Source organism: Cibotium barometz, chromosome 2 (genome assembly GCF_041138505.1).
Source record: "Cibotium barometz isolate CiBa-2024 chromosome 2, ASM4113850v1, whole genome shotgun sequence".
Classification (NCBI taxonomy): domain Eukaryota; kingdom Viridiplantae; phylum Streptophyta; class Polypodiopsida; order Cyatheales; family Cibotiaceae; genus Cibotium; species Cibotium barometz.
This window is the reverse complement of record NC_141047.1, coordinates 28288554-28311788: the sequence shown is the minus strand read 5'-3', so window position 1 is coordinate 28311788 and position 23235 is coordinate 28288554. Positions and strand designations below refer to the sequence as shown.

General features: G+C 43.1%; 1 protein-coding gene across 1 annotated transcript in view; it reads right to left on the bottom strand.

Moving 5' to 3' along the window:
- Window positions 1-4650: 4650 nt before the first annotated feature.
- LOC147640890 (MOB kinase activator-like 1A) overlaps window positions 4651-23235 on the bottom strand; it is a 30546-nt gene continuing 11961 nt past the window's right edge. Inside the window, exons 2-7 of the mRNA XM_086816354.1 lie at window positions 18384-18432; window positions 7810-7918; window positions 5635-5728; window positions 5405-5538; window positions 5138-5301; window positions 4651-5057 (exon numbers count right to left, since the gene is read on the bottom strand). Coding sequence (XP_086672480.1) covers window positions 4977-5057; window positions 5138-5301; window positions 5405-5538; window positions 5635-5728; window positions 7810-7918; window positions 18384-18432 — 631 coding nt within the window. The 3' untranslated portion in view covers window positions 4651-4976. The remainder of the gene's footprint in view (window positions 5058-5137; window positions 5302-5404; window positions 5539-5634; window positions 5729-7809; window positions 7919-18383; window positions 18433-23235) is intronic.

Below are 23235 nucleotides of genomic sequence, written 5' to 3'. Positions count from 1 at the left end.
TGATGAAATTATGATTATTCGTTTTAAATGTTCTTACAAAATTAAAGAAGGGGGAATCTATCCCTGCATCCCAACTGCGAATAAGAATCAATCGTTGAACAAGGTAAAAACCCTTCGTTCAATTAGCTCAAGTAGTGGGGGCAATCAGCTCAATCGGTAGAGTGCCTCGTTTACACTGAGAGAGTCAACGGTTCAAGTCCGTTATTGCCCAAGGCTATAAACCCGGTTATTAGGATGCCTTAGTTCCTATCAATCTAAAATAGAATGATCAATTACCATGCTGAAACCTTTTGGTCAAAGGGGCCAAAAAGGGGGTTCGCCATGCTATGCGAGCAAATGGCAGGCTTCATTGTTGATCATGATGAGTACAATGCTCCATTGAGGGAGAGGCAAAAAAATTTGATCACATTTTGTGGATGATATGCAAAGTTAAACAGTACACACCATGATAAATAGTGTTTTTCCCCCTTCATGCATTATTAGGCATTTGTAGCTCAAACTAGAACTCATATTTTGGTATTTTCATGATGCTAGAGCATGTGATGGTTATGTTCGGGATTAAATTTGGATAGAACTTCTAAAATCTTACCACTAGTTTCTATGACTTATATTTTGGTATTTCATGATCGTGGATGCTTATGTTGGATGATAGGACCTTTATGTTCATGGTATTGTCATGGATATAGATCGACGTTTATCACTATGATAATTATTACCAATGTTTTGACATACAACTAGATATTTTGTAAGTGGCGTGGCACAACTTTTGTAATTCCCCTCAGTAAGTGCTTAATGATTAAGAGACGATAGAGATCCAAGTTCTAAGAAATTGATCTGTGAGCCGGAAAGCCTTGTACATATTAGTTGTCACGTATATAAGATACATTTAGCCTTTTTTGCAATATTTCTTTTTAAGCAATTTCACAAGCTTTTTCAAAGGTGAATGTATAATCTTGAGGTTGTCAAGTGAGCAGTGCACACACACACACACACACACGCAGTTGTCAAGTGAGCAGTTCACACACACACACACACTCTCTCTCCCTCTCTCAAATTTATATTTAGAGTTTTGTATTTATTGTTCTCAATATTCAACTTTACTTACCTTACATCTTTTGGAACAAAATCAAATGTAGAGGGAGGATGTGGTTGAATAGAGAGAGAGAGAGAGAGAGAGAGAGAGAGAGAGATGATGATGATGATATTGCAAAAGGGGACTCCAAGTTGGGGAGAGGTGACCATCTGAAGGCCAAGTGAGGCCAGTGTGTTGTGAGTATGAAGATCCACTTTGTCCTTCCTAGCCAATTGTGATGGTGTATCCTCCAACCTATCAATGACCTCACATGAATCCATATTAAAGAAGCCACCTAAGGTAGTGGCCAACGTTTTCCACCGGAGATCCTCATGATCCCTAGCTTCACCCTTATGCAACCTGTGACGTTGGTTGTTGTGAAATAGAGATGAGGCATGGGATGTGGTGTTATATCCATGGTAATTGATTGGGAATATCACATAGCTTATATGCATAGGTCTCTTATATGATGGAGTCTATAATGGGCATAGATGGCCTCTTCTCTTGCCAAAAATCTAATATATTTACACTAGCTCTACCAGTATGCAATTGCGTTCAAGGAGGCTTTTGTGACATTGGTTACGGTGAAGAGCACCACAGAGATGAGGCATGGGATATCCATGGTAATTGATTGGGAATATCAAACAGCTTGTGTGCATAGGTCTTCTGTATGATGCAGTCTATGATAGGCGTGGGTGGCCTCTTCTCTTCGATAATGTGTCGAGCATCTAAGCTATCTACACTAAAATAGAATTGGTATAGGTCGAATTCTTTCTTGGTTAGGAACGTCTGCTTATTCCAATGGTCAGATGTTGGGAGGACCTCTGCATTTCTCGTGCAAAGATCCTTACCTTTTCTTTTACTGTAGGAGATAGAAATGTGGGCACTCATTGTCATAACAATCATGTTAAGGCTACAAACTGATGGAAGGTCTGGTAAGGCCAATGGGACATCTCGTTATTCAAAGACCGCTACCATAACTGATGATTGGTTCGGTATCATCTGAGATACTTTTCATTCCCAGCTCTATCAGATCTCTCTAATAGAACTAGATCTGTGGAAGTCATACATCTGTACCCATCTATTAGCTTTGTCAGGACCACTATGTTTTGCAAAAAGCGGGGCATAAGCTGACCACTTTGTTTGCAAAAAGAGGAGCATGAGGTGATTGACCATCCTGCAATAAATCTTGTGCAAAGGCAGACGTCTCCAGAGGGAAGCAACACATTGCATTGTGTAATATCCTCTCCCCTAGCAAGCATTTGCAAATCCAAATGAATTGGGCTTCCATGCCTCATCTGACCACCATAGAGAGCTCTGTACATAGATGAGGCTGAAATAGGACTTTTAAACCTCCAGATCCTTAAACTCCTTGCCTCTAAAGACAAAACTCTCATATATAGCTTGATACTCTAATAGTCCTCTCTTTGGACTCTCTTGTGTATCCATATAGAAAACATATAGAAAACGTGTCTCCTTTTCAATGTCTATGCAAAGCGTCCACAATCAGATCATAAAGTACCAGTACAATTCCAGGCTATGCAGTCTATCCATGATATGCGGAGCACTCCCCTCATCCATCCCTGTAGACTGCTCACTTCCCTTGCTCCCTATCTTGGACCACGTTAGCTTTCTAGTGCTCCACCTCTACAGTGTTGAGATCCTCTTTAATGCACATCTGTCTGTCCCAGAAAGCCATGCAGTTCTTCAAGAAGTCCAGGTGTGTTTAGCTGTCCTTGAACTTCAAGAGGAGCAGAAACTCTCTCTCGTCCTTTCCTTTCCAGTTTTCATGCATTCACCAAAAAGTCCTCTTCAAATTTCATTTTCTTACATAATTGGGTAACATTGTCTTTGGAGAAGCACCCATTGGCAGCTTGTAGCCCATACATGAAAAGCTTTAGATTCTCTCTTCACCTTGTCAATGTTAGCCTGCATGACCTCATGCTTATTTGGAGGGGCTTCCGTTTCTTCACCACACCCATCCGTTTGGAACTTAGCTGGCACTTCCTGTTGGGTCTGGTTAGTAGTGTGGCCTATATAATCTAGAGCTGCTTATGTATCTCAACCACATCCTGCTCATGGCTTTGAGGCTGGCATTGTCCTCTTTAAGAGTGACAATTTCAGGTAAAAAACTTCCAATGCATATACTGACACGATTCTAGCTTGTCAACATGTAGGAAAACAATGTCTTCTAACAAAAGCATACCTTCTCATAACAATTGTGTCATTCGTTGATCTAGGCATGGTGATTTGATTTGCAGGATAGAAAGAGAAGGCTTAAAAGAGGGGCAAAGAACAAAGCCCGCTGTTAAGCAGGCGAAGTCATGGGCTAGGAAGGAAGGGTGTGGTCGTATGGAGGATAGGTGGAGGACTGAAAGCGAAGGAGAAGGGGAAAACAGAGCAGCAAGGTAAGTCAGGGCGGAATGAAACCAAAGGAGAACGGACAAATGGCAGCTGAAAGCAAATGATAAGGTGCAAAAGGAGGCAGCCCGCAGTAAAGCATTGGCAGGGTAGAGCCACGTGCAGCATGCAACAATGCTCACAACCATAGCAGGCTGTACGCGAGCGCACGCAGAGAGAGAGAGAGAGAGAGAGAGCTTTCCAAATAAAAGTCATCATGCAAACTGCCATGTAAGAGGAGAAAACTTAATGATATAAATTGAATGTCGGAAAGATTATTATACACACACAAAGTTCCCCTAGAGTGTGCGGATGAGTAAGAATTAAACCTCAACAATAAGCTCCTTCGGAAAGAGGATACACTGTGGCAGAAGTAGCGCATTCATTCAGCATCATGACTACAAGGCTTTGCCTAATAGACCCATGTATCTGGCCCTAGGACATTTTGTGTCTTATCACCCCGACTACATCTATCCTTGTCTGATGTAGGTGGTCTTAGACTCTACTTACAGACACCCATGGAAGGTATCCCAGAAAATCAACCTAGTTCCGACCCCTTTATATTATCCTCTGTATAATGACAGAAGCTGATCAATGTCTAAAGCTGATGAGTGGTCTCTCAGCTGATTCACCTGGAGGAGGCTAAAGAATATCTAACGTGTGATGGAGGGCAATGATAGCTGCCCCAAATCTGTCCATAAATGCTGGTCTCCTATTTGTCTCTGTTGTACATTGGTGTCACCACCTCCTTGGGTACTGGATTTCAAAAATCTGATCTTCAGATGTCTCAAGACAAACCTCTTAATGGTCTTGTATGCTACTATCATCTCTGTCCCACACCCTACCGTAGGTAGGGTGTTACCACACCTATGACTCATGCAAGTAGAGAGCCACGCATCTCTACTTAAGAATCTTATGCAGAGCAACAAACTCCTCCTTACACACAATATTTGGGCTTTCCAATCTCATATATGTTGATCACAAAGTTCCTCCTTGTGTGCAATATACCATGCATCAGTTATAAGATGCATCTCTTAACCTGTCTTTACATGAAACTTGTGTGATGAAGCATGGAGCTGCATGTGATAAGCAAAAAGGCTTATTTAATTTAAGCACATAATAACATAATGCACAATTACAGGCATGCTTCTCACACTATAGTCGATCCCACACAAAAAATAGGAGTTAGTTCCCAATCCATTATGTCTTAAGGATAACACTTATGATCTTTCAATTTACAATTTGAGAAGATGAGATTCTTTACGTACTCTACATATCTAATAGAGAACTTAATTTAGTTTACAAACATTAAGTCACTTCCAAGTGCAGTGTGCAAGTCTGTTAACAGCTTCAAGGAACGAAGTGTACGTGTACACACCCGTGCACACACAACCAAGTCAATCTTTTCCTTGTTTGCACAAAAGAGAAGTTTTAGTTAGAAGTTTATTTTGAGTGAGGTGAGCCCTGCATTTGGGCAGCATAGAGTAAACTAATGACAACATGATCACACTTGATATGACACCATGATAGAATCAATCAGCTCCTGCAGTGGTGCAAGCTCTTTCTTGTCAATCAACCCAAACTCCTGCAGAAGCAAATATGATGGATAAATAACAAGACATTTTTAATGCTTTCTTATCAACACTGCTTAGAGGTGAAACTTACGTAAGTGAAGAGGATGAAGTGTTTGAAACATGTATTAAGGTGTGCTTCCTCTTTAAGGCTCACAATCTTCTGGAAATGTGAATGATAAATGTGTGCATATACGCGGAATAATCGCTTGAAGATGGTCTTGACCACATCTCTGAAGTTTGAAGGGAACGGGGCACCTGTACCATGAAAGAAGAGAAGCAGTGACTCTTTAGAAAACCTTGAAAGCAAGGAGAGACATGCAACCTGCTTCAATCTTTGCTAGCTTAGATGATATGATACCAAGCCGCTGTGGGAATATGGACTCATCATCCAACTGAGCCTCTATCCAATCCATTAAGTACTCAACATACTTGGGAGCAGAGACCTCTATTGGCTTCTTGATTTGCACACCATCAGCCCATCTATATTCATACCTGTAGCACAAGGACAATGACTTGAACATCCACTTCAGCACAAGTATGCACATGCTAAGGAAAAGGCCAGTTTCAGACAATGAAAGAATTGCGCACTTAGGGCCTGCAGACATCGTAGGGCAATTCTCTGGTGTACAAAATTCTGAAAGTGTCCCATAAAGTAGGTTGACCTGATTGAAGAAATCAACAGCTGGAGATAGAGAGAGAGACACCATAATCAGTTCAGTGTGTTTACGTGCCTGCATCATGTACATATCTACATAACTTTCTGCTTTTCGCGCTTTATGTCAATTCAATTATAGAAAGTGGCCAACCACCCACATAACACACATACTAGCTTTGCAAGAAAAGCACAGCAATCAGCCTCTCCTAATCATCAGCACATCATTCCTCCCCTCTCCAACTGTACGGACAGCCCCCTACTGTACAGTAGCAACAGTATGGAGCTACATACTGCAGTGCAATGTACTGCATCTGGATTCTGGAGCATCTCTGTATAGATGCATGTATGAACTGTATGGCAGCAAGCTGAGGGTTGTACGGCCATCAATACGGTCAGGAGTAGCTGAAAGTTGCTGGCTTGTGTGGCAGAACATATTGATTTGGAGGAGATTCACACATGGGTGATAGCAAACACGAGTAGAAGACGTAAAGAACTGTCACTTTTCTAAAATAAGGTTTTCTGGACTATGTGCCAGTTTGAACTTGCCAAATTCCCAACGTTGGTATTGATGTGTGTGTGCACACCAAATCTAAGAGTAGTGTATATGAGCCTCCACATAGCATTGTATTTAGATTTCTAGAATGGGAACCAGCCCATAGTTTGGTCTCCATTGCAATGTCTGCACACAAAGTACACATACGTACGCACATCGGTCCATCTGCATAGTCTTGTTGGTGATTTAGGGAACCCTTAAGATTTTATCGCCAAGCTATTATAGGTTGTGGACTATGACACACCTATGGGTCTTCCAGGCACCTCTCCTAAGCGACCAGCAGCCAAGCAGCAGGTAAAAGCAGTCAGGCAGCAAGGCTGTCAGGGATAATCTTTTGGGCCCCTTAAACCACAGATTAGCCAACCTTACCCCTAGGTTACCAATTTAACCCCCAGGTTAGCCTCAAGTACATAGCATACATCACCTCTTCAAGCATTTACACCCTTGTAAATGAATCTGGGAAACGCCCACTAGCAACCTACAAGGCAAGTGGGGGAGCCTTAGTGTCTCAAAGAGTGTCGCAGGCGAGATGGTTTCCAAGCAGTGCTTTTATTGTGACTCCACATAGCATATTGGGAAGGACTATCCAAAGAACACGAAGAAGCAGAATAGTAAGGGCAAGGAGAAAGCCACTTCGTCTGCTGCAACAGTAACGACAACGCCCGCTCCCACTAGTACCAGAGCTGCTCTTCATTTGACTCAGTCTCGTAGGAACTCTGTAGTTAACTCTATGGTTTTGAGTTGTCATGATACTGTAATGGGCGGAGGGACGAAGCATGAACACTGGTGTCTGATGGAGTCATCTCAAAAGGACATTTTCTGGGAATGTGTGGTTGAGCACTTGCAGCTACTTACGATGGCTTCACTCATTGCCAATTCCATAGTTGCCATAGGAGGACACGTCAGAAGTAAGTCGGCCAGAAAACACATGATCATGGGTCAGTCCTCTACAGGCCAATTGGAGTAGAGATGACTGACCAGCATATTGGGAGGGTATATAAGTATGCGTAGGGTTTCCTCATTCCCCATCGAGTATTTCTCAACTATTGAAGCCTTACAAAGCATTTCTCTGGAGATTGGACTGGCCACGGAGAACTACAACAGGAGTATTGGGTTGAGTATTTTGGTCTACATTGTCAGTCACATTCTGTACTGGGGATTGGGCTGGCCAAGGACTATCCGGTTGAGTATTGTGGTCTACATTTTCAAACACATTCTGTACTTGAGAAATCGGTTGTAAACACTTTCTTATACACAATACAATACAGTAGTTTTACAGCTACTATGCGTGCTGTGTGTTTGTGTTATGTTGCTCTCTTCTCTGCACATAGGCACAAGGGCTCTACATGAGCGCATGCTTGTGTGCACGTGTGTGTGTGTGTGTGTGTGTGTGTGTGTGTGTGTGTCTGAATGCAAGGTGATGTGTTTGTCAACAGGCTTTTGAGGGTGTCACGTGTGTCTCAATTGTACTCTTTATGCTTGTTGTAATGTTACTAAGTGCTTTGGATTATGCTCCAGCTCCTTGACACAAAAGAAAGTTAGATATGAAACTCACTGTTAACTGCAAGCCATTCATACAAGTCTTCACCAGGAGGAAGACGTACAGCCTCCCTAAGATTTCCGCTCCCTAAAGTTGCATCAATGTGTTTCCGAAGTTGTGCACCCTACATGAGCACAAGGAAAACATGAGCACAATGAGAGTTTGAAATAATTTATAAATTACACAGGAGACTCAAAATGCTTCCATTCATGACTTCATAAACAACTCAAAAGTCAAGCATAGTGGTCAAAATCAAAAAAGAAAAAACATTTTCCTTGAATTAAATTCCACAAATGTCACCCTTATATGTTGGAAATTATTTCATCCCCAGATGGACTTTCCCACGCACATTCATGCTTGTATCTGGTTCCATATGAGGCCCTGTATTGGCATATCTTAGCAAAGATTATTCAGCATTTTTTCTACCATTTTTGGTATTTTTTAGGCATTTTATAGCATTTTTTTGCTACAGCCAGGCCGACCAGCATACTGAGGTGGTATAAAAGGGCTGGCTCCCTTTTCCCTCAGATCATCTCTCTTTTCAGCTTCTGCAATGATAGGCAGCATCTACGGGACCTCCCTCATGCTGCTCCACGTGATGTACTACCTTTTCTGGTGATATTCAGAAGTGATCTTCTTTTCTCCTTTATGCTTGCTATCCATATACCGTGTTGTACAGTTCTTGCAGCATTTCTTTGTGGGTATCACAGCATAGTACCCATTCTTTCATGGTATCAGAGCGGGAAACATCTACACGGACCTGCGTTTTCTATTCCCATGCTGCTGTTGACTGTTTACAGCATATAGGAGCTGTTCACTTGCTGCGTTTTCTTGTGGAGCTGCTTTTTCACTCGGGACTGCCTCAAGTGCTGCAATTTCTTTCTACAGAGCTGCTTTACAGCCTTTACCACTGGAGAGTCATTCTATTCTCTTCTCTTTCTGGTTCCCTCTCACCCACCCTCTCTTCTAGTCTTTCTAAAGGAAGCTTGGGCTCTTGGAGGTGATGGCTTCTAGAGATCACCATTCTCCCCTCTTGGGGATTCTCTTCTCTTCCCCTCTCATCCCTTTGGATGAGTATCTTCCTTCTCTTGTGTTGTTCCATGCTGATGCTATTATTGCAGATTTTCTCTCCTCTCTTTCACAGGAGGATAGTGGTTCTTCTACAGAGCAGGTGGATGATTTTGTTGAGATATCCTCACATATTCTGGAGCTTCCTACTTTGGCGGTTTCTCTCCTGGCAGTTGCTTCTCCTTCTTCTGTTTCAGAGGAGGCATCTTCCACTATCTTGGAGCCTGTTCCTACTTCGAACCTGGCAAATTCAGCTATCACTGATGATCAGTTTGTTCCAGTGGTTGTTTCATTTCCTTATTCTTCAGAGGAGGATTCTACTTCGGTCCCAATACTTATTGCAAATGCAAAGGAGGTACCACATTTTTCAGAGCCATCTATGGTTCCATCTCCTGAGGGCTTCTCTCTCCAGATTGATCCTGGTGTTTCGTCTTCGATATCTTCTCAATCTTCTTGTGGCTTCTTCCAGAGACCTTCTCGGTATTCAGATGTACCATATCTTCACGAGCTTTGTGCCTTTTATGAGAAGGTTGTTCCTTCAGACTCTTTGGACGATTTTTTGCAACGTACCGGACCTGGTCCACCCATCTAGTGCTGAAGAGGAGGTGTTGGAAATTATTTCATCCCCAAATGGACTTTCCCATGCACATTCATGCTTGTATCTGACTCCATACGAGGCCCTACATTGGCATATCTTAGTAGAGATTATTCAACATTTTTTGTATTTTTTAGACATTTTATAGCATTTTTTTGCTACAGCCATGCTGTCGGCCTGCTACAGTTGGCCGACCAGCATACTGAGGTAGTATAAAAGGGCTGGCTCCCTTTTCCCTCAGATCATCTCTCTTTTCAGCTTTTGCAGTGATAGGCAGCATCTATGGGACCTCCCTCATGCTGCTCCTCGTGATGTATTACCGTTTCTGGTGATATTCACCAGTGATCTTCTTTTCTCCTTTATGCTTGCTGTCCATATTCAGTGTTGTTCAGTTCTTGCAGCATTTCTTTGTGGGTATCACAGCATAGTACCCATTCTTTCATTATATAGCTAAAACCAAACCACTTCTCTTTTAGTCCACCATAATAGCCATGGAAACACCTCATTATAGTTGTTTGAGACACTAGCTTCTGAGAGAACTTCATTGTTGACCACTCTCAAAGGGAGGCTACATTGGGGAAAAAGGGGAAAGGGGGGGTTGGGGGGCACACCAAGTTTACAGTGTTTCATTTTCAGATCTTGCACACCCCAGGAAAGAAGAATGTAGTGGCCGATGCATTGTCACGAAAGCCGTATGTAGCAGCTATCTCGGTTGCCTCTCATGGGGACTTGTCTACCATGCGTAATTTGTATCATACGGATGCTGATTTTGCCACTATTTGGACTGATTTGATGGCTGGTCATGTACATGCCTCATATGTGATCAAAGAGGGTTATCTCATGAAAGATAATTGCCTATGTGTGGTGTCTGACATGAGGCAAAAGGTTTTGGATAAGTGCCATGCTCCTCCATATGCTGGTCATAGAGGCATAATGCCTACTACGCACATGATTGAGCGGTATTTCTTTTGGCCAGGTATGCGGAAGGACATAGAGGCACATGTACGTGCATGTATCACCTGTCAAAAGGTCAAATTTGATAGGCAAAAGGCACCAGGTTTGCTTCAGCCATTGCCTATTCCCACGCAACCATAGGAAAGTATTACAATGGATTTCATTATGGACTTGCCACGTACCCAACAGGGTAATGATGCAATTTGGACAATTGTGGACAGGTTTAGCAAGCAAGCTCATTTCTTGCCGGTCAAAAAGACCATCAAAGCTGAGCATATGGTTAAAATATATCTTGCACAAGCGTTCAAACATCATGGAATGCCGAAGTCCATTGTGGGGGATAGAGATCCCAGGACTACAAGTCTCTTTTGGCGGGCCTTATTTGATAATATGGGCACCAAATTGGACTTCTCATCAGCTTATCACCCTCAAACGGATGGGCAAAGTGAGGCTGCAAATTCAGCCGTGTTGGATCTCTTGAAATGTTATGTGGCAGATCAGAAGTCTTCTTGGCAGAAGTACTTACCGCTTGTGGAATTTGCATACAACAACACGGTGCATGCATCTACGGGAAAGGCCCCGTTTGAGATTGTTTATGGTAAGGTGGTTTTGCCACCCATACTTTGCACAAAGGATGAGATATTTGCAACTGATGAGTATGTAAGAGACTTGGATATTGCTTTTGCTCAGGTGCGGACAGCCATTGCAAGGTCACAAGACAAGCATAAAAAGGCTGCCGACAAGCATAGAAGGCAATTGGATGTTAAAGAGAATGATTGGGTATTGCTGAAATTTGAGAAAGCAAGACTTGCAAAGAGGCCTGGCAAAGAGAATGCACATCCTAAGCTTGCAACCAATTTGGCCACCCGAATGGTTCACTCTTGCTTTCACACTATGTACATATTGGATTGGTATCCATGGCTTATGGAATATGCCTATGCAGGTGATTGACACGTGTCATGCTGTATAGTTGGATATGATATTCCGCTGGGACTTGATGTTATCATGCCCGAAATATCTGGAGGACTTGGCTTTCCGCTGGGACTTGTGCCTTTGTGTACATGCCCAGAAACGCCTGGAGGATTGGCTTTCCACTAGGTTTGGTATTGCGTATACTTGCCTGGAAACGCCTGGTCTTATATGGTTTCATGAACGGAAATTACTCATGCCAATGCTGCATTGCATAGCATCTTTATGTGCTTGCCTGCAAATGAAATTGCATGCTGTTTTCATGCCTGCATGACCTATGTGTAGTTCCGGGTAAGGGGACGCCCGCCCGTGAACCGTGCGTGTGAAACTGTCTGCTGACATGGTTGTGTGGCATGTGAACAGGTGGTAAGTATTTCCCGATCTAGGCTCAAATAGCCCTTAGGACTTAGCCAATATTTATAAGTGAGTGCGTTCCCATTTCATTAAAGTTTGGGCGCCCAAAAGTCACTTATAAATTATGATCGCTTCCAAGTTCACACTCACTGAAGTCCCGAGGCGGACAAGACTCAATGTCCAGGACCTGATCCTCCCTTTTTACTCATAAATGGGCATCTCCCCATGTCCCTTCACCTGATTGGACCCCAATTCACTTACTTATTAAGAGAAATTCGTGTTTTCTCTTCATGAGGGTTTTTGGAGGCTGAAAACTCTATTTTTCCACCATCTCTCTCCATTTCCAAGCTCTCCATAGCCATACCCAACTTGCTAGGGTATTTTCCAAGCTTCCAAGAGTGTTTCCAAGTGCTAATCACTCTCCTCCTCACTCCCAATGACTGAAATTCAGCAAAACAGCTCTCATTTTTGCTGTAATTTCTGGTCTTTTTGCTGAAAACCCTAATTTCAGCCTTCCTTTCTCAAATTGAACCATAGGGGAAGCTTTCCCAAGGTTCCCTTCATCCTCTTGAAGACTTTTGTCGCGAAGGATTGCGGCAAATCGAAGATATCAACACTTCTAAAGCTTCCAACGCGAAGGCTTCCGCTTGCAACAACTTCTATGAAGACTGGTAAGCTAATTGGACAATGTGTTGTCATTACTTACTCAGTAGAAGGGCAGGACTCCTTGTTTAGCCGCCCTGTGTAGTATTTCTCTTGTCCTATGTGCTCTTGAAGATGTTGCTACCTTGCTTGGTAGAACATAGAGCCAATGGTAGAGAATATGGGCACTGAAGTCGGGTCGGGCATCAAGGCAGCTCCTTGGTGATCTACATCGACATACCATTGTTTTCTAAATGCTGAATTTCATATGCATTGGCATGGAGGATTTGGCAATGGATGCCCGTGAAGCTATGTATTGAATTTCTCCAATAGTAATACAATTTACTCAAGGGAGGGGTCGGCCGTTCCGACTCATTGTGTGTCTCTTGTCAATTCAGCAATTTACTTCTTGTATTTGAGCAAGTGTCCTTCAAATCTTAGTGTATTTAAGTGTATTGATTAGCATTGTGTTCAACCAAGTTACATTCTCCCGCTTTCAAGAGTGGGTGGCTCTGGTTGAGAATGCGACCACACAGAAGGTTTGACGAGTCCATTCGGACAATGGAGGAGAATTCATCTCCAAAGCCTTCCACAACTTTTGTTCCCACAAAGATATTGGTCGTCAGTTCTCCACGCCTGACACTCCACAATAGAATGGTGTGGTTGAATGCAAAAACACGATTGTTCAAGAGATGACCCATACCATGCTTTCTTCTTCTAATCTTCCTCCCTCTTTCTGGGGAGAAGCTATGACCACTGTTATCTACATCATCACTCATTCTCCCACAAAGGCGCTTACTAATATGACACCAGAGGAGGCTTTTATACGACAAAAACCTTCGGTTTCACATCTCAGGGTTTTCAGTTGTGATTCCTATCCTCGTATCCCTAATTCTGCCACGTCCAAATTTATCCAAAATCTAGGAAGTGCAAATTCATTGGTTATAGCTCTCAATCCAAAGCTTACAAATTATGGGATCAGGAGAAGAAGTCCTTGGTGATTTCTTCTGTGCGACCGGGGATTGCCCCCAAGATTCCCTAATGGCTAGAAGCCACTGTTCGTGACTCTCATCTCTCAGATGTTGATCTTCACCAGCTAACCGACTCCTCAGCAGCACCTTTGACACGGGCACAGAGATTACAGCAACTTCATCATTCCTGTAACCTCGCCTTGATGAGTAAAGTGGTGCAATCATATGAGCCTACTACAGCTAAAGAGGCTCTTGCTCTTCTTGAGTGGCAGGCAGCCATGGAGGCCGAGATTCATTCAATTGAAAGGAATGGTACATGGGAGCTTGTGGACCGACCTTCGCATAGGCACGTCATTGGGGTCAAGTGGGTCTTTAAGACCAAGTTTCACACCGATGGTTCTCTGGACAAACACAAAGCCAAATTGGTTGCAAAGGGGTATTCTCAGATTGAGGGTATTAACTATGAGGAAACTTTTTCCCCTACAACCAAATACACCACTATCCAGACAGTTCTTGCTCTCTCCGCTCATCCTCACTGGCCGGTTTATCATATGGATGTCAACTCTGCCTTTCTCAATGGCGATTTGCATGAGGAGATCTATATTGAACAACCTCCAAGTTCTCAGGTTCTTGGACACAGGGGTAAGGTGTACAGATTGCACAAAGCCCGTTATGGTTTGCAACAAGCACCCAAGGCATGGTATGATGCGATTGATACATTCTTTCTTTCCCCTCGCTTCTAGAGATGCTTTGCAGATAGCAAGCTCTCTGTCTTTGCTCAGGATGCTTTGATATGTTTGATCATCTTATGTGTTGGCGATTTGTTGATCAGTGGCTCTCATCTTGCCAAGATTGAACAGCTTCGGTCAAATTTAGCTCACTTTTGAGATGACTGATTTAGGACTTCTCCACTACCTTCTTGGTATGGAGGTCTATCAGAATCCTAATGGACCTCCACTTTTGAGATGACTGATTTAGGACTTCTCCACTACCTTCTTGATGGAGTTTTCCTTAGCCAATACAGATATCTACAACAGCTACTAGAGACATTTGGGATGACAAAGTGTCGTCCTCTTTCCTGTCCGATAGATTCGAACTCCAAGCTTTCCCGAGAAGATTCTACTTCCATCTTTGAGGACGGTACGCAGTACTCGAGGCTTGTGGGTTCTCTTATTCACTTGACTTATACCAGGCCCGACATTCTTACAATGTCAGCGTTCTCAGCCGATTCTCTTCCACTCCTCGACATTCTCATTGGCAAGCCACTCTCAAGGTTCTTCGATACTTATTTGGTACCTTGGACTATGGTCTCTCTTTCACAGGAGGTACTGAGCTTGTTGGATACTTTGATGCTGATTGGGCAAGTGACCAGGATACAAAGCGGTTCTGGCCTCATTTCTTGGTGATCTAAGAAGCAAGAACAATCTCAATTTCTTCTACTAAGGCTGAGTACCGGGCCTATTTGGATACTTGCTGTCAACTGTTATAGTTGATGCAGATGCTAAGTAATCTGAATACTCTTTCGGACTCCTATGTTCGCATTCTTATAGATAGCCAGAGTGCCTTGGCGCTGCTCCAACTTCATCTTTTCATGGTAGGACCAAACACATTGAGGACTTTGTTCGTGAGCTGGTCGTTGATGGTATCATTTCTTTGGAGCATTGTCCCTCTCATGAAAACCTAGCTGACCTTTTCACTAAACCTCTTCCTCAAGATTCTATTGATCAGCTCCTGACTGTGCTGGAGCTGAGAGGAGGTGTTGGACTCTGTTCATCTCCAGTATTTATCCCATTTATTGTACCATATGTAGCATATTTATCTGATGTACTTTACTTACCACATTTTTTGGCACTTTTTCCCAGTCGTAGGTATTTTTCACCAATCGTGGGTTTCTTCTATTGGCCGACTTGGTTATTTGTGCTGTAAATAAGAGCAAGCTTTTTGCCATTTAATTCATTCATCATTTTACTAAGTGTTGGATCATTGTTGGCTGCTCCAAGTCTCTCCTCTCCTTCCGCTTGCTGTCTCCAACCATTCTCTCATCCACGACCTCCCCTCTCCTCTAATTCTCTCGCAACACCGCGTGCCTGGCACCATCTCCGCCATAGTTCCACAAACTTACTGGCAGACCTGGCAGACTTCATGATAGCCCCACCAACAAGACTGAGCTAAGTTGAGCTAGTTGCTCACCCGCCTGCCGGGTGTGTGTGTGTGGGGGGGGGGGGGGAGGAGGGGGTGTCGCCTCCCCTCCACTTGGCTTGCTACTCTAGTCACCATCAGCAAGCCCACGTTAGCTTCTACACTAAATAAAATAAAATTTTTGGGACTTCCCACATATCAAGTGACATATGTCTAAATGCCCACTTCAACATTTATAATATTTGGACTTTTTTCAAGTAAAACCTCAACAAAGCCAGTCTGGTGATTGAAAAGTTCAATGGAAGCAACTTCCCAACATGGCAAATAAGATGTGTATCCTGATAATGAGAGATAGCGTCTGGAATGTGCTAAACGACACGAACCTTAAACCAAGCGATAGATTGCACATGGAATGACTGTAATGACAAGGCCCTGACACTCATCAAGCTTGGGGTTGTCCAAAAACCTAATTCATCATGTGGATTTCAAAGTTGGAAAACTTTTTTGGTAATAAAATCATTAACTCCAAAGTCTTCCTTGAGCACAAAACAAAAAAAAAAAAACAAAAACAAAAAAAAAACGCTTAAAAATGAATGACAGAGAAACATTGAGATAACATTTGGGCAATCTAGGCTCCACAATACAACTACTCTTTGGCTTGGGAGTTGCTATGGATGAAGATGACAAGAAAGTTGTGCTTCTATAAATCAAAATTCTCTAAAACCTTAACTGTACTAAGGGTGACTTGGGAAACGACATATGATGAGATAATTGTAGTTCTGCAATCTGAGATTTCCTATAAGTCACGCATAGTCATGTTTAGAAAAGGCAAAGGGAAAAGAACTATCAGATGTAACTTCTGCAAAAAGCTCGGACATGCACAAGACCGATGCTTCAAAAATATGGCCAAAGAGCAAGAGAAGGTGCAAGCAAACCCGGTGGCGGAAGATCAAGCAGAAGTCCAAGAAGCAAGAGCATCCTCAATAGTAGAACAAGCAGCTAATGTCATGGTCCCTCATGGATAATTTTTCTCTAAAAGAGGAACATTATGATTGGGCTTTCTAAAAGCCAATGTCTCTGTCATGGATTCTCTGCTTGGGTAGCCCCCCAAAATCGATTGTAATAAATGTTGTGTGTGTAATAACCCTTGAATCTTATAAAAGGCTCCATTTTTCTTGGAATACCCCCGTTGGGGGGTTGTCTTGACAAACTGATGTAGCCTGTCATTTGTGGTCAAGCTCTTATATCATGACTGACATGAGAGTTCAGGTGTTGGTGCCATTATGTCTCCATTGAGCACATGGTGCAATCTAGAGTCCAAGCCATGATGACTTCTATGTATATATTATTTTGGTCTCATAGACCCTTTGGGTGTTTTGAAGACATTAATATAACTCTCTCTCTCTCTCACACACACACCCCATGGACATCTTACATCCACCTTAGCTTAGGTTCAGCCTATGCGCTAAAAGATTGATCTTATGTGTGTTGCAAGTTGTAAGAATAGAAACAACCCCTTAATTTATTTTTATTTTTTTTTGTTTTAATTTTTGAATATGTCGTATATCAAGAAAGCACAAAGGCGCACAATCTAATAAAAGCATGGAAATATAAAGCAGAGAAAAAGTAGTCCAACACCACCTTATAAGCAAATCAACCCCTTCATCATATCTTCAACAACACATGCATTCCAAGGCTGTACGGAAGAGCTGCCACTGAGCCAAGACAGCAAATCACAAGTGCTAACATCCATAAGGCTGTAAAGTACTTTATGCACTGAACAAACATATGTATGAACGTATGGACTGTAGAGATACAACGGTGCTGAGGACTTCTGTCTGGCTTCAAAATGGTTGTTTTCAGTGAATTTTTTGCTTTTTGGGCCATTTTTCATTTTTGGCTGTTTCGGGACTGCTTTGATGGATACCAAGGTTAATTTTGATGACTTTTCCTACGAATTTTCTTTATCTACCTTACTGAACACCCAGGAAGGTACATATTTGGACTATTTTTCTTTTTGGTTGCCTTCCGTACAAAGCTTGTGCCAAAACTTGTGCCATCAATGCATCTAAAAGTTGTTTGGACCCTTGAAGGAGGTGTACATGCTTGTCAAAGGGTTGGAACAGCTGGTCAAAGAGCTGGAACAGTTGGCCAAAAGGCTGATACATCTGGTCAAAGGGCTGGTAGAAGAGGAACAAGCGTTGTACCGTGTACGTGCTTTAGTCTAGAGATTGTATGGACACAAGGAAAGACAACGGGTGATTCCCCAGGCTAGTAGAGTTGATATCCTCAGAGTATTGCACGCAACTTGCTGCAGTTACACCACTTTGGGAAAACCTTGATTGGTTGATTTCCAATGGACTAGTATGTCCAAAACCAAGTACACAATGACATAGTATTGCTTGTATCTTGGAAGCCTTTACTGGAGCTCTTGTCAATACAAGCTGAAAACACTGCCGTGTGCTTTGCATTCTATGAAACACTTATGTTGAGGTGGATTCTTGGGGAAAATGGGCTCAGTATGGTTGCAACGCAACAAATATACTTGGATGACCTTCGCAAAAAAATGTTCCATGCTTGCACGGAGCTCATTGTGCTACACACTTTGTGCAAAGCTAGATTTGTTTGGGGATGTGACATCTGTCTACTGCCTAACGATAGCAAATATTCTCACCAAGAGTCTTGGGACGTACCAATTGAAATGGCATCCAGCTAAGGGTCATTATGAGGAAGCCGTATGTGTGCATAGAAGTAAATAATAGCAAATAAGCCACTTGTCACCAAGTACAAAAAATAAAGCCTACATGCACAAATATGAGAGCATGCTTCTAGCAACACACATTTTATACATCAATTAGAATAGAGCTTGCAAGCAAAAAATTAAAAAGAAAATTTACCTTACTCCCTGATGGAGTACTCTTTTTAGGGCGAAATGTTCGTTGATTCCTGTATCATGCAATTAAAATGATCAAAAAGCAACTTCTTTGAATTTCTAACTGAATTTAAAAATCCTCAATTCATTGCTCGGAGAGAGAGAGAGAGAGAGAGAGAGAGAGAGAGGGACACACACACACACACACACACACAAAGAGAATAATATTAACGCCTTCAAACGACCACTAGGATCTATGAGACTAAAAATATGTTACAAAGTATCCATGGGTTACAATGATCCTGGTAAATAACATAAATGAACAAGAACCTAAAACTAACAACATCAGCTCTGCATACAAGTAGTAGCTAACTGAGGTATGGCCTGTACAACTAGAGAGAGAGAAAGAAATATATATTAAGCGTCTACCTCCAGTCGGCCAGCCAAAAAATCCTCCACGACCCCAACAGAAAAAGTCGGCCAGCTCCATATGTGTATGAGTGCAGTCGGCCCGCTTTTGTGTGATCCTGCCAGCATAGGGCAGCCACCCACACCATGGAAAAATGGGGAAAAAATACGGGGAGTGAGGAAAAATGAGAAAACACCTATACAGGGCGGGCACACCCACAACAGAGGCCCTGGTGTCTGATAAAGACAGGAGATGACTTCTGACAGATGATGCGTGTTTTTCGGGATTTGATTGGAAAGTGTGTGTTCATATTTTTGGACGACATACTGATATTTTCAGCTACGGTTGCGTAGCATGACATTGATGTGGAGAAAGTTCTTAAGTTGTTGGAAAGCAACGAGCTCTACGTCAATGAGAAGAAGTCGGAATTTTATCTGTTCCAGGTGCATTACTTGGGATACATAATTAGTGATGAAGGCATTCAACTTGATTCGGCTAAAGTGGCCGAGATTGTCAATTGGGAAGTACCTCAAACAGCCTATGACATCAGATCCTTTGTGGATATATGCCAGGCATACTCCACCTACATCGACAAGTTTTCTGACCTCTCGGCAGATCTCACCAATCTGCTAAAGGGAGTGAAGACAAGAAGGCAAAAGATTCGAATGACTCCACGAGCGTTGGAGGCATTCAAGAACCTCAAGGTGGCTTTATCAGAAGCACCTTATTTAGCACTTGCCTCATGGAACGAGCCATTTCAGGTGATCACCGATGCGAGTAACATCACAATTGGAGGTGTATTGCAACAGAATGGTCATCCAGTAGCTTACATGTCTCGTAAGTTACTACCCGCATAGAGAAACTACTCAGTCTATGATCATGAACTCCTAGCAATTATACAGGCCTTGAAACATTGGAAACATTTTCAGTATGGCCGTGACTTTGAGGTTCGCACTGACCATCAGGCATTACGCTGGATTCAGACAATGCCAAGTGCATAGCGAAGTGATCGACAACAACGCTGGAGTCAAATATTCCAACAATTCGGTGGTATGATTGAGTACCTTCCAAGAAAGGCCAATCCAGTGGCCGATGCTTTGAGCAGGAAGGGACAAGTGACTACGATTCAAACCACTAGACTCGATCTTGTTGGTACAAGACTAGATGACATGAAGCACATGTACACAGATTCCGAGGAATTCGGTACACAATGGGAACAAGCATTGGATGCCACAGGACAATGTCACTTTCTGATACGCGATGGTTGGCTTTTCTACAAAGGCCGACTGTGTGTCATCAAGTCGTTCAGGGCAGCTCTTCTCCATGATGCCCATGACGCCATTACAGGTGGTCATAGGGGCATGAATTCGACTCTCGAGAAATTGGAACGGCAATATTATTGGCCAAAGATGAGGCGAGATGTGTTTACATATGTACAACACTGTGATATTTGTCAAAAGGTGAAAGCTCCTCGTGGAAAGAAGATAGGGTTGTTACAGCCCTTGCCAATTCCTGAGGGTCCTTTCCAAGACATTTCAATGGACTTTGTCACGAATCTGCCTCCCAATCCAAGTAAGCATAATACACAGTGCTTAACTATCATTGACAGATTTAGCAAATTTGTTATGCTTTCCTTGCACGGCCAATGTGACCGCCGAGGATGTTGCCCAATTGTTCATTCGGCATTGGTACCCGATTGGCGGGATTCCTAGGACCATAGTGTCAGACCGAGATGCCAAGTTTGTTGGGGTAAAGGCGTTATGCCCACCCTTATAGTGTGTACAAGCCCATAAGTTATAGTACATAGTACACTTAGTACTTTTAATGTACTAAGTGCACTATGTGTACTAGTGCAATATACATGTGTGATAGGGGAGTCACACACTCATGCCTCATGAGTTGACTTATCCCCACAACTCTCTCTCTCTCTCTCCCTTGCTTCTCTGTGTATGTCTCCCATGAATGATCTCTAAACCCTAATTCAGGTTCCTTCTCCCATCAACTGGTATCAGAGCTTTGGTCTCCAGATTCTTCTTCTGGTTCTCCTCCCTCTTCTACTCTGCTGGTCGCCTGCTCTTGGGCCTTTTGATTCCTTGGTCGCAGGGGCTGGCCAGATACTGCCTGTGTGTGAAGAGGCGTAGCCATCCAGTCATCGCAGCAGCAGCCAGCGCACCTACAAGAAGCATCGGCGTAGGCATATAAGCAGCAAGGCGCTGGTGGCCAAAGAAGCGAGTCGGCTCAGCAGCGAACGCAGGCGTGTAGAAGGCAAACACGAGTGAAGAAGCGAAGGCTACTAGGCGAACGAAGAGGAGGAGACGACGAAGGCAGCCAGGCAGACACGTAGGCAGTGGGCGTTGAGGCGTTTAATCGCGATTCGGCTGGCTACAAAGCATATTAGCGTTGGGCGGAGCCCGTCATGTAAACTTGCGCTATAGGCGAGCGAAGCGCACAGCAGGCGAAGGCGGCTGCAAAGCAAACAGCAGCATCTTCATTGCGTGGGCAGACGTAGCTCATTTCCCCCTTTCCAACGGGAGTTCCAACGCAGCAGCAACCTCAGCAGCAGCCAGCGCCCAGCATCAGCCGTACCTGCACAAACTTCATCTTGATTGGAGCAGCCATCAAATCTGCAGCAAAAGTGCCCCCCTTCTCACCTGCACAAAACAGAAGCAGATTCCTGCAACAAAAAATTCAGCCTGCAAATTGGATTAAATCAAAGGTATTTTACTTCAATTTTGGAAATTTCTTATCAATTCAAGCAATTGAGCAGGTACAGGTGCCCAATTGCTCAATTTTTGAGCAAAATTGGCAAAATTGGGTGACATTGGTCACAATCAGGATAAATTTGCAGGAAATTGGTCAAATCAGGATCAATTTGCAGGAAATTGGATGTCGGAATTTGGGGCTTTTGATGTAATTGTGCAATTAAGCACTCATACATGCTGTATGATGTGAGAAATTGCACATTTGGGCAAAATCGCAGCAAATTGCAGTGCAAATCAAGGGGCTTTTGTGCCGATTTGGTTGATTTGCATGCAGGCAATCGCAATTGATGCTGTGGTTAATGTGCTGATGCCTTACAAGCACTCAATGTGCCTGTAAATCAAGGGGCTTTCATGTATTTGATGTATATGTGGCCAGGGGGAAGCATCGTGAACACTCTGGATGCCTTCATGTGCGCCAATGTACCATGCATGATCAGAAATTGATCTCAAATCAAGGGGCTTTTCAAGTTTGTATGCTTGTTGAGCTTGGCAAAGCAGCAGGCGAGACTTTTATGCCTTGAATCCTCAAAAATCAGCTTGCAGTCAAGGGGCTTTTGCCCAATTTCTGTTCGGGACTGTTTTATGCAGTGTTCGTGACTGTAAAAATCTGATTTTCACTCATTTGGACAGCCAGGAGAGCATTTATTGCTATTGTACCTGCTGGTACAGATTTGGCACAGCTTTGTGCATGTTTGGGCATGGCTGTACACTGTTTTGAGTGATCAAAAGGTTCAAATTCAGCTGCTGAAATTGCCGGTACAGGTTTGGTACATCATTGGAGAGCGCTTAGTACTGCTGTACAGTACTTTGGAAGGGCAAAAGAGGACATTTAAGGTGCTGTCCAAAATCTGCAGCAACCAGATTTTGGTGTTTTCATCACAAAAAGTGGGAGAAAAGTTGCATTCTTGCTTCCGCAGTGGGAGATAAAGCTTGGGAGAACATTTGTAAGCACTTTGTGTGCTTAGGGTGCAGTGTTTGCACATTTGCAGGGAGTCAGGCATTACAGGTTGCATTTTGCTATGGCAACCACAGGTGAGAGCTCTTCATTGCTTCACATCAAGAAGCTTGAAGGCTCGCATAATTATGATATTTGGCAAACCCAGTGCTACAATGTGTTGCTTCAGAAAAAGCAACATAAGCCTATCAAAGAAAGGGGTGTGATACCCGCTTCTCTTACAGCTGAAGAGTGGGAAGATATGGATGAGCTGGCAAGATCTACTATCATGTTGTCTGTGTCAGACTCATTACTTTTCAGCATTCGTGAAGAGAAGACAGCTTGGGGAATGTGGCAGAGATTGCAGGACTTGTATGCCCAACAAAGTGCCTCAAGCAAAGTGTATTGGTTGAAGAAACTCATAGGCCTTCAGATGAAGGAAGGGGCTTCTATGACAGCCCATCTCAATGAGTTTAATGGTATTGTCAGCCAGGTCATCAATCAAAAGTTGGCGATGGACGATGAGTTCAAAGCCACTTTTTTGTTATGCACTTTGCCAGAGAGTTGGGACACATTTAGGACAGCCACTAGCAATTCGAATGCTATGCTGTCATATGCAGATGTTGAGGGTGCTCTTCTTCAAGAAGAGATGAACAGGAAAAACAACTCTGTTGGCAAGTCTAATGCAATGAATGCACGTGGGAGATCCCAGCAAAGGGGGAAAAGCCAAGAAAGGGGAAGGAGCAAGTCTCGCTCCAAAAAGGATTTGGAA